Below are 16,798 nucleotides of genomic sequence, written 5' to 3'. Positions count from 1 at the left end.
TGGCGTCCCCCCGCGTCCCCCCCCCAAATGACCCCTGGTGTTATGCAAATGAGCTCCTGCACCTCTTTTTCTACAAAATGACCTGTTGTTGACAATAGCTGCAGGTAACCTCTTGCAAAGTTCATCTGCTCTCTCTCTCTCTCTCTCTCTCTCTCTCTCTCTCTCTCTCTCTCTCTCTCTCTCTCTCTCTCTCTCACACACACACACACACAAAAGCAAGCTGGCTGCTTGACTGCAGCCTGCCTCTGATTGGCAGAGGGGCTGGGGGGTTGCACGGAGCCCAGCTTTGGCTTGGCAGCTTGGAGCAAGCAGAGGGAAACGAAGGGACCCGCCTCACCCCACCCATGCTAGGCCCCGTAGTGGAACGAGAGGTTCTCACCTGCCTCCAGTCGGTTCCAGTTCATTTTTTGGTTTTTTTTTGCGGGTGGTTCTTAACTTCAGAACTGTTGTTGTTTTTGAAGCCGAGGCGGTTGGCAGGGTCCTTTGCCATCAGCCCCTCGCAGCAGGACTTGCACTCGGGACTGAACTTTTCATTGTACACCACAGGTTCATGCAGGATGCGGCGGGTCACCTCCTTGTTCTCGACCTGCGGTGGATGGAGAGAAATAGGGGCTTTAGGGAACTCCCGCCCTGGCTGTCCCCTGACCCACACACTGTTAGGTTTTTTGTCCCAATGCTTGAAAAAGAAACGGGGGGCAGAGGGGCCCTTTGTCCTGAGGGGGGATGCCAGACTTTTAAAAAAGAAGAAGGAGAAGAGATGGGATTTATACCCCGCCCTTCACTACCCGAGGGAGTCTCAGAGCGGCTTACAAACTCCTTTCCCTTCCCCTCCCCACAACAGACACCCTGGACCTGCGGTGGATGCAGAGAAATAGGGGCTTTAGGGAACTCCCGCCCTGGCTGTCCCCTGACCCACACACTGTTAGGCTTTTTGTCCCAATGCTTGAACAAGAAACGGGGGGCAGAGGGGCCCTTCGTCCTGAGGGGGGATGCCAGACTTAAAAAAAAAAATTGTCTAGGCATTGGGTTCAGCTATATATGTTTTCTGTACAATCTTTTGCCTTTCGCTGCTTCCTGTTTCTGTATTCTTGCCTTTAGACTGCTTCGGGATATCATTACGCTCTTGGTTTGATCAATTATAGATTTCCCTTAAAAAAACAATAACAACTGCAAGGCTTGTAGAGCAGAGAGAGCTGGCCAGACTTTTTTTTTTTTTAATCTTCAGATTTTCCAGCTTTAAAATCTTTAAAAACGGTAGCTGGGGGGCGGCAGCCACAAAATTTAGGGGGCAGGCCTCCTCCACACGCCTCCCCCCCAACTTGAGCACTGCTTATGTTCTTGGATATGCAGCAGGAAGATTTGGGGTTCTGCTAAAGACACCAATGCACATTGTGATGGAAAGTCATCTGACTGGCATAGGGTTGCCAGTCTCAAAACGACATCCGTGACAAAAATAACCAAGAGTCGATAAAGATAAGTTGCAAAAACGTTTAGTAATTTCTGTGGAAATTTTTCTTCTATTATCACTCACACGCTAACGAATACTGCGCAATGAACAATTCGTTTCACAACATTTGCTTCATCTGAGTGTGTAGCAATCCCAATTCTTATCAACGACTACTTATCAACTCTTGAAGGAAACATTCTGTTATTAGACAGCCAACCTGGAATGTTTCCTTCAAGAGTTGATAAGTAGTCATTGCTAAGAATTGGGATTGGTACACGCTCAGATAAAGCAAATATTGTGAAACGGATTGTTCATTGCGCAGTATTCGTTAGCGTGTGAGCGATAATAGAAGAAAATTTTCTACAGAAAGTACTACAGTGAACGTTTTTGCAACTTATCTTTATTGACTCTTTGTTATTCTTGTCACGGGTGTTGTTTTTGGAATTCCAGTCTCCTGGTACGGGCTGGCGATCTCCAAGAATTCCAACTGATCTCCAGATGACAGAGATCAGTTCCCCTGGAGGAAATGGCTGCTTTGGAGGGTGGGCTCTATGGTGGAGGCACAATAGTGGCTTTCCCATCTGCAGACACCAGCCGGCAGCATCAGGGAAAGGACATATAGCCAGTGCGAAGGCCTGCAAGTGGGCAGGGAAAGGACAGACACGCAGGGAGGTGGGCGGGCTGGAAAGAAGGCATGAGTGGGGGTTCCGGTGGGGGTCAGAGAAGGAGAAGTGGCTCTCAAGGGTCCTCCTGAACCGGGAGCCGTCCCTGAACTTGGAGCGGTGGCACAGGGGATTTATCCTCTGGTTACAAGTAACATCTGAGCTGAACAGAACGGCTGTCAGTTCTAGCCCCGCGCTGGTGTGAGCTACCAGCCTTGTCCCCAGCTCGCCGTCCACCCAGCGGTTCGAAAGCTTTGGCGAGTAGATAAAATGGGTACCACTCCTTAGAGAGGGTAGGCACACCAAACCCTCTCGGTGGGGGAGGTGTTAGCCGGCGAACGGAATGTTCAGCTCGTAAGATCGGAAGCCTAGAAGATCTCTTCGGCATCAAGAAGCCTGTAATGGGCCATTCCGGCCAGGCGGTGGCAGTGCGGCGCTGCAACCCGAAGAGTCCTGGAGAAAGAAGCCGACGTCATCAAGCCATGCCGAGTGGAAAAAATGCTGTCTGGAAAATGCCGTCTGGAACATGTCTGAGTTTAGAACTGAGCAAAAAATCCCCATCGGCTGCGAACGTGTGCAATATAAAGACTTATATATATGTTGTCCTCCCTTACCCCTATGAATCACTATTAGCCCCTTGTGAATGTGTAACTGTAAATCGCTCAGAGCCAGCACCAGCAAGATTGAGCGATTAATACATTGAAATATTATTATTATTATTACATCAGGAGATAGGCTGCCATGTTGACATCATTTGCCGAATTTTCTGAACATTCGTCTGGAGCTGCCGGTTACTCATTTAGTCATTTCCGTGTGGTGTGTGTGTGTGTGGGGAAGGGAACCATACCTTCTCCCCCCTGCTCCGGAACGCTCCTTTTGCTGCAATCATTTCAAACAGAGTTACACCCAAAGTGAAGTAATCCACGCTGAAATCATAATCCTCCCCTTTCAGGAGCTCTGGAGCCGTAAATCCTGCAGGTGGGAAGGAAGAAAGCAGAATTCGGGACCCTGTTGGGGAATGCTTTCCCCAGCCCCCCCCCCCAGCTCCCTTCAGGGCCTGCTCCCCAAATACTCACCTGGTGTGCCTGCAAATCCTTTGGTCTTCTCTTGCCCCTCTGGTATTTCGGTTGCCAAGCCTAAATCTGAAATGCGAACATGCCCTGGAGGGGAAGGAAGTGTGATCAGGCACCCGGAAAGGATTGGGTATTAAATACGAAAAAGGATCTTTTTAAAAAATGCAGAAACTGGGTCAATCATTAAAATCCTAATCTCAAACTACCAAACCTGATTTTTAAAACAGACTTCTGCAGTGCTGATACTAAAAAAAAAAAATCAGAAGGCAGTTCTGATTTTCTTTGGCTAAACAAAAAAGATTGGTGGCGGCAGGAAGGGCGGTCAGGTCGAAGGTGACTTATGGCGACCATGGACTTCCTTGGTGGTCTCCCATCCAAGGAGAAGGAGAAGAAGAGAAGAGATTGGATTTCTACCCCGCCCTTCACTACCCGAAGGAGTCTCAGAGCGGCTTACAAACTCCTTTCCCTTCCCCTCCCCACAACAGGCACCCTGTGAGGCGGGTGGGGCTGAGAGAGCTCTTGGCAGAAACTGCTCTTTTTCAAGGACAGCTCTTATCAGAGCTACAGCTTGCCCAAGGCCATCCAGCAGCTGCAAGTGGAGGAGTGGGGAATCAAACCCGGTCCTCCCAGATTAGAGTCCGCACACTTAACCGCTACACCAAACTGACCCCGCTTATTTTCAGAGATCTGATGAGACTGAGATAGTCTGGGGCACTCAGTTGAGGGCAAAAGGGAAAATATTACCCATTCAAATACCCTCCTCTGAATCCAATCTTATCCACAATTGGGAATGTTGTAAAAATTAATTCTTAGGAGGGGCCGTGGCTCAGTGGTGGAGCCACTGCTTGGCATGCAGAAGGTCCCAGGTGCACTCCCTAGCATCTCCAGTTAAAAGGAGTTGATGTGGAAGACCTCAGTTTGAGACTCTGGAGAGCAGCTGCCAGTCTGAGTAGACAATACTGACTTGGATGGACCGAGGGTCTGATTCAGTATCAGACAGCTTTGTGTAGTTTGGTCTTTTTTCCTGACCAGTTAGCAAACCCAGACTTTTGCATCTCAGATAAACCAGATCTGGGAGTCTTTCTGGGGGGCCTTCCTGACTCCCCACATTTGGGTAGCTACGGTGGGGCTTTGGGGAGCCCCGCCCCCTTTCTTAAAGGCACAGCCCCACAAGAATGTCTCCTCTAAATGCTTTTTTCAATCATTTTAAAACTTTTTAAATAAGGGGTGCGCTCCTTTAAGCAGAGTGGGGTGCTGTAGTTGACCAATTCCCACACTGAGTAAGGGGGTTGGAGTGGGTGACCTCTAGGATCCCTTTTAACTCTGTGTCAAGAAACTGGTCTCCTTTCAGAGAGTTCTTCTGCCTAAGTGTTATCTTTCTTGACTATAGAGATCATCACCCCCACCTGCCGGCTTGTTCTCACAATTGTTGCTTAGGCTGGCAGAAGTGATCAACTTGCAGCAGCTGAGGACTGTCATCTAAAGTGGTTGACAGCTTGCAATTGAGAGCTCTAGCCTGGTAACAGCTTTCTATTGGCTAAACGGCTTTTCCTTCTGCACTGAGAACTTCAGCCCCAGCAGAAAAAGATTTCCACAAAATCCTGCCTACGGGCCTGTTGGGGTCACTTTACCTGCATCATCCAGCAAGACGTTCTCTGGCTTGAGGTCTCGGTAGATGATGCGGTTTTGGTGAAGATGCTCCAGGCCGCAGATAATCTGGGCCGTGTAGAAGACCGCCCGGGGTTCCTCGAAGCCGGGGTTATTCTCATCGACGTTATACATGTGGTACCTGGGGAGGGAGAGAGCGTTCGGAAGCAGAAAGGCAGTTCCATACAGAGGCGGAAGAAGAGTGTTCAGAATCGCTACCCAAATTTCCAAAATTCTCAAAGCTTAATTTTAAAATACAGATTCGTTGTGGGGGAGAGATTTTTTAAAAAATTATTATTATTATTATTTGCTTTGCACAAACTGAATCTTAAAATTTAAAAAGGACCTGTTGAATTATGGTGTCAATATTTTGCACGAGGGAGCAGCCAAATTTGGCCCCCTCAAATGTCTTGGTTTGGCAACCCAGAGGCGGGCAGGTTGTGCGAAGGGGCAGGCGTGGTATCGAGGCTCTCTAGCACCCCCTTTGAGAGAGCAGAAGGAATCCTGGCCCACCAGTCTCCACCCCCCCCCCGGTCGCTGGCCAAAACCCCACCCTGAAGAACGCCATCGGCCACGCAGAGTTCAACGCAGGCCGGGCCGGTAAAACCCATCAGATCAGCCAGGCCGTCCTTGGGCCCAGAGTCTTGTTGGGGGTCCAGCCATGCACCCCTCTTGCTCAGGGATCCGCAACCTTTTTGAGCCTGTGGGGGGGCCCTTTGGAATTTTGATGCGGTGTGGTTAGGGATGGTAGGTCCCCCTGGGGGGCGGGGAAACCCCCGCTCAATTGCCCGTTTCCTGCCACCACAACATTCCCAGGCATTTCCCAACCTGGAGGTAGCAACTCTAAGCAGGGCGCTTCTCCTGCTCGAGGCTACGGGGAAGTTGTATTTGTCACGGGCATCTGAACTAGACAGCGAAACCAGCAAGTGGGATGGCCCAGGATCCCTGCGCAGGTGGCAGCAGTCGCCCGGGCAGTGCCAGGCAAGAGGGCTGGGGAGGGGGGACGGGACACATGCTCTCACCTCAGGTCTCCGCCGTTCATCAACGTCATGACGAGGCAGAGGTCGTGCTTGGTCTGGAAGGCGTAGGCCAACGTGACGATGAAGCGGCTGTGTACCTTGGCCAAGATCCTCTGCTCCATAATCGCCCCCTGGGAGAGAATGGGCAAGACGTGCTGAGTCACCCGCGCTCTGCCTGCCCACATCTCAGGCTCCGTGCCCACCGAAACGGCAGCGCCCCACGCCCTCTGAAGGAAGGCCAATTTCTTTATTGGATTGATTTGATTTTTGATCCTGCCCTATCCCACAAGCGGGCTCAGGGTGGCTCACAACATAGAAATAGAACTGTTTTAACAGATTAAAACATAATATGATGAAAGATTAAAATATGCGTGTCTTTGCACAGCTCATTCTCTTCTGCTAGCCAGAGGAGCGGGTGGTGGTGATGGAAAGTGGCAACAATTTGCAGCTGACTGACTGACTATGGTGACCCCGTAGGGGCAGGGGTGCCGAACTCATTTGTTATGAGGGCAGGATCTGACATAAAGGAGACCTTGTTGGGCCGGGCCCATGTGTGTCATAAAATGAAATGCCAGGTAGCGGAGATACAAACTTTTTATAAAGGACACAAACACAAAGGGCTTTTAAAAACTTGAAATAAAAACATGCTTAAAACATTAGCACTCTTGCAATGTTTTGTTTATTTAACAGTGTCTGATCACGGACACCTCTTGCTCTGAATTATTGCACCAATATCTCTGTGCTGTTGCAATCTTGAGTACGCTGTTCAGGTGTGTATCCGTAAGCTGCAAACCTACGATGACACAGCAGCAGCAGAACTGGGAGACGCAGCAGAAGGCAGCCACTTCCACTGCGGGCCTGATAGAAGCCCTCCGGGGGCCTCATCTGGCCCCTGGGCCGCATGTTTGACACCCCTCCCATAGGGTTTTCAAAGGAGAGGTGGTTTGCAATTGCCTGCCTCTGCATAGCTACCCTGGGCTTCCTTGCTGGTCTCCCATCCAAGTATGTAGCAGGGCCAACCCTGCTTCGCTTCTGGGAACTAACGAGATGCAGGCTAGCCAGGTCAGGGTAGCCACAGGGAGGGCAAAAGCCCATCAGTTCCCACCTCTGGACCTCTTGCTTCTGGACACACAAAGCTGCCTTCGTTCTAGCCCTGGCCACATGTTACACGTACAGCCTGCCTGTACGCACATCCACCTGTTGGAGAGAAGAGCAAGATTTGAGTCCAATAACAGAGACCCACAAAGGTTTCCAGGGTATCATGTTTCAAGAGTCAAGGCTGCCTTCGTCAGATACCCCGAAAATCTTGTCGGTGACTAAGATGCTACTGTGGAGGGGTGGGGGGAGGTATTTGTGAATTTCCTGCATTGTGCCGGGGGTTGGACTATATGACCGTGGAGGTCCCTTCCAACTCTGATTCCAGGGCTATTTCGGGGCAGGAACGCACAGGAACGGAGTTTCGGCTAGCTTCAGAGTTGACCACGCCCATTACAGCCAAAACCTCTGCGTGTGCGTGGCTACAGAGGGTAAGCCTGGAGAGTGACCCCCCCTAGGCGACTCCGAGGTGGGCAGGCCAGGGGGACCCCTGGAAGGATCGGGGAAGCATTTAAATGCCTCCCCATGCCTTCCCTGGCCTGTCCAAGGGCTGGCTCGCCTGGGCTGCTTTAAACTGCCTTCCCTACCCTCCAAGGGCTGGCTTGCCCGGGCAAGCCAAGGGAAGGCACGGGGGGGTGGCCTAATATGCGAATGAGCTGTGCTGTCTGGGGTGTGGCCTAATATGTGAATGAGTTTCTGCTGTTGGGTGTGGCCTGTTATGCTAATGAGCTCCTGCTGGGCTTTTTCTAAAGCCCTGCATGATTCTATGAGAATTACTCAACAATCAGTCTTCCCTCTAAGCTGAGTTAATGTGAGCTAGCTCACAGCTTTTTAGCCTCCAGCTAACACATTTGTGTCTTAGCTCAGGAAGGATGGCTCCGGAACAGTCTCATTTCTGCAGTAGCCAAATGGCTCGCTCACAACTTGAATGCCAGCAGCTCACAAAGTAGAATTTTTGCTCACAGGACTCCATAGCTTAGAGGGAGCATTGTTCAACATGCGTATCAAGAAAAATCAAGGTTACAACGTACACAGATTGTGCATGCATTTTTCTGTTTCCCGTGTGTAATTTTGCCATACAATGAATGAATGGATGGATGGAAGTGCATGCATTTGTTGTAACCTGCAAAAAGGGCTACTGAATCATACCCTTGGGCCATCAAAACTGCTTGTCTCACTATGTAAGGCCAGAGTTAGCTTCCTGGCCATACAGGAGCCACATAATGAAGTCCAGGGATGGGTAAGACAGCTGGGTCTGGCCTCCCTGCAAGGTTGTCCTCAAAGTGCTGTTGTTTGAAGCTTCAGAGCCAAGTTTAGATATCACGCACCTCCAACACCTGCTGATAAGAGGTGGACCACCCCACCCTTTTCAGGGCACTTCACTGCTACCCAAATAATTCTGACGTGTTTCGACATTTCCGGGGGGCCAACTCTTCTCATCCTCCTCGCATTACGAGAGGCCAAACCACCCATCTCTTCTTCAGTATGTGTGTATGTGCCATCGACTGGCAACTGACTGATGGCAACCCCAGCAAGGGGCTTCCAAGGCAAGTGAGAAGCAGGGGTGGATGGCCCTTGCCTTCCTCTGCAGAGACTTCCTTGGTGGCCTCCCTTCCAAGTACCAACCCTGCTTAGCTTCCGACTTATGGCAGCCCTGGCAAGGGGCTTTCAAGGCAAGTAAGAAGCAGAGGTGGATGGCCCTTGCCTTCCTCTGCAGAGCCTTCTTTGGTGGCCTCCCTTCCAAGTACCGACCCTGCTTAGCTTCTGCTTGGTGGCAACCCCAGCAAGGGGCTTCCAAGGCAAGTGAGAAACAGGGGTGGATGGCCCTTGCCTTCCTCTGCAGAGCCTTCTTTGGTGGCCTCCCTTCCAAGTACCGACCCTGCTTAGCTTCTGCTTGGTGGCAACCCCAGCAAGGGGCTTCCAAGGCAAGTGAGAAACAGGGGTGGATGGCCCTTGCCTTCCTCTGCAGAGCCTTCTTTGGTGGCCTCCCTTCCAAGTACCGACCCTGCTTAGCTTCTGCTTGGTGGCAACCGGAAGGTGGTTTGCCATCGCCTTCCTCTGCAGAGCCTTCCTTGGTGGTCTCCCAAGTACCGACCCTGCTTAGTTTCCGAGATCTTACAAGATCAGGCTACAATGGCACCTGTATGGGAATTAAAGGCGAGTGATTCTGGCACACTCTTTGGGATCCAGCACCGACAATGCGTCTAGGACCGCTCACACCGTCGGCACGCGAGAGAGGTCTCCATGGGTGCGGCACCCACAGCTCACCTCACAGGATGGCCCCACCTGAAAGTAGAATTTTTGCTCACAGGACTCCACAGCTTAGAGGGAGCATTGATTCTGGCATGCTCTTTGGGATCCAGCACCGACAATGCATCTAGGACCGCTCACACCGTAGGCACGCGAGAGAGGTCTCCATGGGTGCGGCACCCACAGCTCACCTCACAGGATGGCCCCACCTGATCCCGCCACCCTCATGGCTTGGGAAGTAGTGATACTGATGCGCTCTGACACCTTCTCTGTGGGGCCCGCTGCCTGAGCCCGTGAGCAGCTAAGTCGCAAGCCTCTTTTAGCTGAGGGATTAGAACGGCTAATTTTATCGGGCTGAAAATAAGTCTGGGAAAGGAAGAAGGGGGGTTAGCCTGATTTGGGGGGGGGCTGGCTGGCTGAGCACATGGATCACACCACAACATCCGCCCAGAAAGGAAACGGCGCATGGTTGTTCCCAGTCTAGTACAAAGGTACGGGTGTCCGGTCCCTTGATATACCTGCACAGTTGCAATCAGAAAAATACAGGCAAGAACATTGTTGCGTACTAATGATGAGTCAACCCTAAACTAGCCCTGGGGTCGGGTTGAGCTTGCGTCCACAAAACAATAGTCGGCTAGGATTCTAGAATGGACCAATAGAGAAACAATGTGATGTAAATTTATCTAGTGTTGGGAGGGTGTGTGTTTGGGGTCTGGTTTTTTGCATGCTTAAAAACCAGGCTTCTGCCTGGGATTTTGTCTTCCTTCTCCTTGCTGAAGGGCACTTCGGTCGGGAGGGTGTCATCTCCTGGAAATTCCAGGCCCGAGAGAAGTTAAACTTGCTGCGACCAGGACTAGGGCATTTTCGGTGGCGGCTCCTACCTGGTGGAAGGAGCTCCCGGAGGAGATCCGGGCCCTGCGGGACCTTTCTCAGTTCCGCAGGGCCTGCAAGACGGAGCTCTTCCGCCAGGCTTTTGAGTAGGAGCCGCCACTGCCGCTATTCCACCTGTACCATCTATGCACCGTCGCACCATCACCATGACTATCTGGTGCCTGGCCCCAAGGGTGGAGCGAGGTGCTTGGACAAGATCGTAGGACGTAGCTATGTGAGGTTAAGATCTCCCCTTCTTGCTTAAATCTGTTGTAATCTGTTATGATATTTTATTGTAATTTATTGTTTTTAAATTATATGTTATTGTTTTAACCTGGCACACAGTGCCCTTGTTAGCCGCCTTGAGCCTTCGGGGTAGGGCGGGATATATATGTAAATATAAATAAATAAATCAGTAATAAAGTAGAGCTGATCACTATACTTGGGGTCTGTTCATCCATGGAACTCACTATTTAACAAACATGAATGCCAAAGCACCTCGCTCCAACGCATGCACGAACTGACAACCACCATTTCACCTCCTGCAACTGCAAAGAGAGTTAGCAAGCCTTCAGTCTAAAGAACCTCCAGGTCTTGGCTTTTCAGTCACAGGAGAGCAGCAGAGAGTTGCCAGCTCCTGGAGATTTGGGGACAGTGGGGAGGAATTTCACCTAGACTCTATGATGTACCATAGAGTTTGCCCTCTGAAGCAGCCATTTTCTTCCGGAGAACTGACCTCTCTGGTCCTGAGACCAGCTGGAATTCCAGGAGGACTCTGTCTCCAGGCCCTGCCTGGAGACTGGCAACCCTTGGTGATTGCAAAGGAAATGGATCCAGCAAAGAGTGGGCGGAATGGTGCCCTCCAGCACTGGCTGGTTGCAGGCACAACCCTGTTTTCATTGATGAAATGCTGGAGCTGGGAACCATCTTCCAGCAGGGAGTGTTAAGAACATAAGGACATAAGAGAAGCCAATGTTGGATCAGGCCAGTGGGGCCCATCCAGTCCAACACTCTGTGTCACACAGTGGCCAGAAATACCAGGTGCCATCAGGAGGTCCAGCAGTGGGGCCAGAACTCCAGAAGCCCTCCCACCCCAAGCACCAAGAATACAGAGCATCATAACCATCCTCTCCACCACCACCACCACCACCACCATCACTCCCTCCCCAAATCACAAGCTCCCTTCCCTCACCCCAGCGTTCCCCAGGCCCCCCAAAAGAATCAGGCATCCCTCACCCCCGCATTCCCCGCAGCCCCTCTCTTCCCTAACCATGCATTCCATCATCACCATCACCACCATCAGCCACCCCGTTAAACACAGGGCTTTCAGCCAATCGAAAACCTGGGCCGGCAGCCAATCGGGGCCTTTGTTCTCACGAGAACGGTTGTCCAGGCTTCTAGTCCTCATGCGCTTAGCTGTAGGCTTTCCAAGTCCCCCCGGGGGGCGGGGAAAACCCCGCCCCAGAGGCCCGTTCCCCGGCGGCGGCGGATCAGCCCCCGAGGCGACCCCCACCCCGACGTGCGTGTCACCAGGAAGTGACGTTAGGACGCTGGGCACACTGGGGGCAGGGCCACGACCATCGGAGGGAAAACTCTATGGCTGCTTGGTGATGTTTTTCACAACGCATATCCCTCTCCTCCTCAGGCATCACCCCAGATTCATCACACGGGGGTCCCCAGTCTTTTTGAGCCTGTGGCCACCTTTGGAATTCTGACACAGCATGCATACACAGCTACAAAATGGCTGCCACGAGACAGGAGGCAGAGTCAGCCGCACAAAATGGCTGCCACCAGAGGCAGAGCCAGCCACAAAATGGCTGCGGCAGCTTACCTTCAGTCACATAAGGAAGATCCGAACCCCAGTGGCCATTAGCCAATCCGAAGCCTTGCTGGGCCAAAGCCCTACCTGGCCTCACCCACTTTCTAAAACCACTCGGTGGGTGCCAGGAAAGGGGGTGGCAGGTGCCAGGGTGCCCACGGCCACCACTTTGGGACTCCCTGATAGAAGAAGCGCATCTGTGGCTGCATTCACATGAACGTGGGCCTTTCTGGTATTGACAGGTAGGGGCAGTGGCTCCCAGGGAGGGCAGGTTTCTTTCCCAGCACCTTTAATGGGAAGCACTGCCACCAGGGCTATTTTTGGGCAGGAACGCACAGGAACGGAGTTCTGGCTGGCTCCCAAGTTGGCCACACCCAGCAGGAGCTCATTAGCATAATAGGCCACACCCAACAGCAGAAACTCATTAGGATTGGCTACAGTAGGCGTGTGTGGCCTAACATGCAAAGGAGTCCCTGCTACAAAAAAAAGCCCCGGGTTTTGACAGGAAACAAGGTAAACAGAATAAGAAGCAAAAGGTGGGTGTGGCTGAATGAGCACACTTCTGGTAACCTGGGGGGGAGGCCTAATATGCCAATGAGCTGTGCTGTCAGGGGTGTGACCTAATAGGCTAATGTGTTTCTGCTGTTGGGTGTGGCCTATTATGCTAATGAGTTCCTGCTGGGCTTTTTCTACAAAAAGAGCCCTGGCTGCCACCAAGGATTGACGTCAAGGGTTCCCAACCTCCAGGTAGTAGCCGGCATCTCCTGGGATTACAACTGAGCTCCAGGCAGCAGAGGTCTGTTCCCCTGGAGAAAATGGACGCTTTTGTAAGGCATTAGACCTAGGGTTGCCAGGTCAACCCCGGCCACTGGGGGAGGGGAATGGGGGATGGTTGCCATATCCAGGTTGGGAAACTCCTGGAGATTTGGAGATGGTGCCTGGGGAGGACAGGGACCGGAGTGGGGTACAATGCCATAGAGGTTAGGGTTGCCAGCCTCCAGGTGGGGCCTGGGGATCTCCCGCTTTGGCAACTGATCTCCAGCTGACAGAGATCAGCTCCCCTGGAGGAAAGGGCTGCTTTGGAGGAGAGGAGAGAGAGAGAGGAGAGATTGGATGTATCCTCCGCTCTTCACTACCCAAAGGTGTCTCAGAGTGGCTTACAAACTCCTTTCCCTTCCCCTCCCCACAACAGACACCCTGTTGCAATGTTCCCTCTAAGCTGTGGAGTCCTGTGAGCAAAAATCCTACTTTGTGAGCTCCTGGCATTAAAGTTGTGAGCAGGTGATTTGGCTTCTGCATCAATAAGTATGCTCTGGAGCCCTCCTTCCTGAGCTAAGGCAAACATGTGTGAGCCGGAGGCTAAAAAAACTGTGAGCTAGCTCACACGAACTCAGCTTAGAGGGAACACTGCCTGTGAGGTAGGTGGGGCTGAGAGAACTCTTGACTCTGTGGCATTGCGTCATGCTGAGGCCCCACCCCTCCCCAAACCCCGCCCTCTCCCGGATCCACCCCCAGAGTCTCCAGGTATTTCCCAACTCAGACCTGGCAACCCGACATAGAGGCCACCCTCCAAAGCATCCAGAGGAACTGATCTCTGTCGTCTGGAGATGAGCTGTAATTCCGGGGGATCCCCAGGTCTCACCTGGAGGCTGGCATCCCTCATTAGACCCCACTGAAGTCTCTCCCCTCCCCCAAAACCCCCTTTCCCAGCCTCCACCTTCAAAATCTCCAGGTATTTCTCAACTCGGAGCCGGCAAGCCTAATTGAACTGGGGACCTTCTGCACGCGAGGCCGATGCTCGCCCACTGAGACCCAGCACAACTCCAGCATCGTCTAGGGCCAAGGCCTGCTGCGGCCACCACACACCTCCGGTTCCCCACCTGAAGTGCTGCCGTGCTCTGGGGCCTGCTGACCTGAGAAGCTGCATTGCCCACAGGAATGACTCTCCCGGGCTGGTTTTCCAGCTCTGGGGTGGGAAATTCCTGGAGACTTCGAGGGCAGAACCTGGGGAGAGCAGGGGGTGCGAAGGGGAGGAACCTCAGCGCAGTATTATGCCATAGACCCCCACCTGCCAAAGCAGCCCATTACTGCAGAAGAAGTGATCTCTCAGCCCGGCCCATGTCCCACCCCCCAAAACCGTGAGGGTGGCAAAATCATGGCCTTTTTGTGCCCTGCAATCTGGGTTGCTTCGTAGGGAAGCCAGCCTCCAGGTGGAGCCGAGAGAATTCTTGGAATTAAAACTGATCTCCAGATGATGAAGAAGAAGAAGAAGAAGAAGAAGAAGAAGAAGAAGAAGAAGAAGAAGAAGAAGAAGAAGAAGAAGAAGAAGAAGAAGAAGAAGAAGAAGAAGAAGAAGAAGAAGAAGAGGGGGAGGAGGAGATTGGGTTTATACCCCACCCTTCACTTGGAGTCGCAGAGTGGCTTACAAACTCCTTTCCCTTTCCCTCCCCAGAGGGCTGGCTCACACACTAGGTGAACTAGGCCTTTGCCTAGAGCGCCGGGCCCTGGATGGGGCTCCAAGCTGTGCCTCCCCCCTCCCCCCCCTTTGGTGGTGGCAGGGGGGGAGGAGGCGGTGGTGGCAGCACCAAAAGGGTGGCTGGCTCCAGAGAGGTTGGCATCTGCGCCATAAGGCAGCCTCGCCTAGGGTGCAGAAACACCTCGAGCCGGCCCTGCCTCCCCACAACAGACACCCTGTGAGGTAGGTGGGGCTGAGAGAGCTCTTTCCAGAACTGTCCTTGAGAGAACAGCTCTGACAGATCTATGGCTTGCCCAAGGACATCCAGCAGCTGCAAGTGGAGGAGTGGGGAATCAAACCCGGTTCTCCCAGATTAGACTCCGCGCACTTAACCACTACACCAGACTGGCTCTCTAATTCCTTTGGAGGACATGGCTGCTTCGGGGGTGGTGGTGGACTTTATGACGTAATATCCTGCTGAGGTCCCTCCCCCCTCTGAACCCCGACCTCTCCAGGCTCCACCTCCAAAATCTCCAGGAATTTCCTACGCCGGAGTTGGCAACACTATTGCCTCACCACCACCAAAATTGGATTGACTTAGAATACCGACGAGCCGCCTTTCCCCGCCCCACGAAAAACCAAGGACAACAGGGTCAAAACACAACAGTACATTATAAACGGCTTTATAATGTATGCTCTTCACCTCGTAGCCCTGCCGCTTCTTGAGCCGCTTCTTGCTGAGGCGCTTGTTGGCGTACATCTTGCCCGTGGCCCGCATCTGACAGGCGCACACCTCCCCAAAGCCCCCTTTCCCCAGGACCCGGAACTCCAGGAACCACTCCTCCGTCACGCTCTGGGACTCCAGCCACTTGAACTGGAGGAAGCGGGAAAAGTGGAGACTCTCCTTGTACTTGGCGAAGGCGTTCTCCTCCAGGAACTTCAGCAAGTGTTGCTCAGACTCCTTGAAGAGGTCAGCGTGTCCATGCTTGGCGTCTTCCTTCACCCTCATGATGGCCTTCTCCTCCAGGAAGGAACAGAACTCCTTGGAGGCCGAGTCAAAGTATTTGTTGATGCTCTGCTGGGCGTTTTGGGGCCTCTCGGACGCGTCGACCAAGCCGTAAGCCTCCATGTCCAACCACAGGCTGCCCACCGCCCTAAACTCGTTTGTCTCCTCGAGGAACTCTAGGAAGAGCTTCTTGCCGATTGGCTGCCTCACGCAGATGTAGTGGAAGTCCAGGTCCAAGGAGTCCTTGAGGTGCTCACACTGGGTGATGTGTGGCAGCTTCAGCCTGGCCCGCATCCTCCGGTCCCGGCCAGAGGTCATCCCGGTGTCCCCGCGGGCAGCCACGTAGGCCGTGTTGGCCACCATTGTCTCTAGACCCCCGATGTCCATGATGAAGGTGGGTCACCTGTGAGAGGGGGGGGACACAAATACGTTTGGAGCAGAGAGCAGCTATGCCCGGGTGGCAACCCAGTTTTAATTACTGCCAGGGCTGCCAACCTCCAGGTGGGGCCTGGAGATTTCCTGGCATTACAATCTAGATTCAGGTGGGTCGCCATGTTGGTCTGAAGCAACAGAACCAAGTTTGAATCCAGTGGCACCTTTAAGACCGACAAAGTTTAATTTGTATAGTCTGGTAGAGACTGACCAAGAGAGGGATCTTGGAGTTGTAGTAGATAACTCACTGAAAATGTCGAGGCCGTGTGCGACTGCAATAATGCTGGGGATTATTAGGAAGGGAATTGAAAACAAATCAGGCAGTATCATAATGCCCCTGTATAAATCGATGGTGCAACCTCATTTGGAATACTGTGTACAGTTCTGGTCACCACACCTCAAAAAGGATATTATAACATTGGGAAAAGTGCAGAAAAGGGCAACTAGGATGATAAAAGGGTTGGAACACTTTCTCTATGAAGAAAGGTTAAAGCTCTTGGGGCTCTTTAGCTTGGAGAGATGACGGCTGAGGGGTGACATGATCGAAGTTTACAAGATTATGCATGGGATAGAGCAGGTAGAGAAAGAGGTACTTTTCTCCCCTTCTCACAATACAAGAACTCCTTGTGGGCACTTCATGAAATTGCTGAGCGGTCGGGTTAGAACAGATAAAAGGAAGTCCTTCTTCACCCAAAGAGTGATGAACACATGGAGTTACCTGGCAGTGTTTTTACTTGTGAATATTGTGGCAACCCACTCAAAGAAGGTTATTTGTGGACCATAGGTGGATTTTATAATCACTGGGCTAGTGATTGCACTAAAAAGGTTTCATGTGCATATTTATCCTGTGCCTGGTTATTTTACTTCTGAACAATTTACTTTATGGTCCTTGTTGAATTTATAGTTTGTATATATTCCTGATTGTGTTTTTATGAATGTAACTATTTACCATCTAGCCACACTTGTATGACCTCTGAGGAAGGCCGATTCGGCCGAAACGCGTCAGGTCAACTCTTTTAGCCC

At 52.1% G+C, this 16,798-nt stretch overlaps 1 protein-coding gene across 1 annotated transcript in view; it reads right to left on the bottom strand.

The window, feature by feature from the left end:
* Window positions 1-15,730, bottom strand: part of GRK1 (G protein-coupled receptor kinase 1) — a 17,621-nt gene extending 1,891 nt beyond the window's left edge. The window contains 7 exon segments of the mRNA XM_015423893.1: window positions 380-419; window positions 422-586; window positions 2,957-3,081; window positions 3,186-3,269; window positions 4,814-4,971; window positions 5,852-5,979; window positions 15,041-15,730. Coding sequence (XP_015279379.1) covers window positions 380-419; window positions 422-586; window positions 2,957-3,081; window positions 3,186-3,269; window positions 4,814-4,971; window positions 5,852-5,979; window positions 15,041-15,730 — 1,390 coding nt within the window.
* Window positions 15,731-16,798: the final 1,068 nt, after the last annotated feature.

Source organism: Gekko japonicus, unplaced genomic scaffold (genome assembly GCF_001447785.1).
Source record: "Gekko japonicus isolate JY-2015 unplaced genomic scaffold, Gekko_japonicus_V1.1 scaffold2282, whole genome shotgun sequence".
Taxonomy (NCBI): domain Eukaryota; kingdom Metazoa; phylum Chordata; class Lepidosauria; order Squamata; family Gekkonidae; genus Gekko; species Gekko japonicus.
Note: the sequence above shows the minus strand (reverse complement) of the source record. Positions and strands in the feature narration are given on the sequence as shown.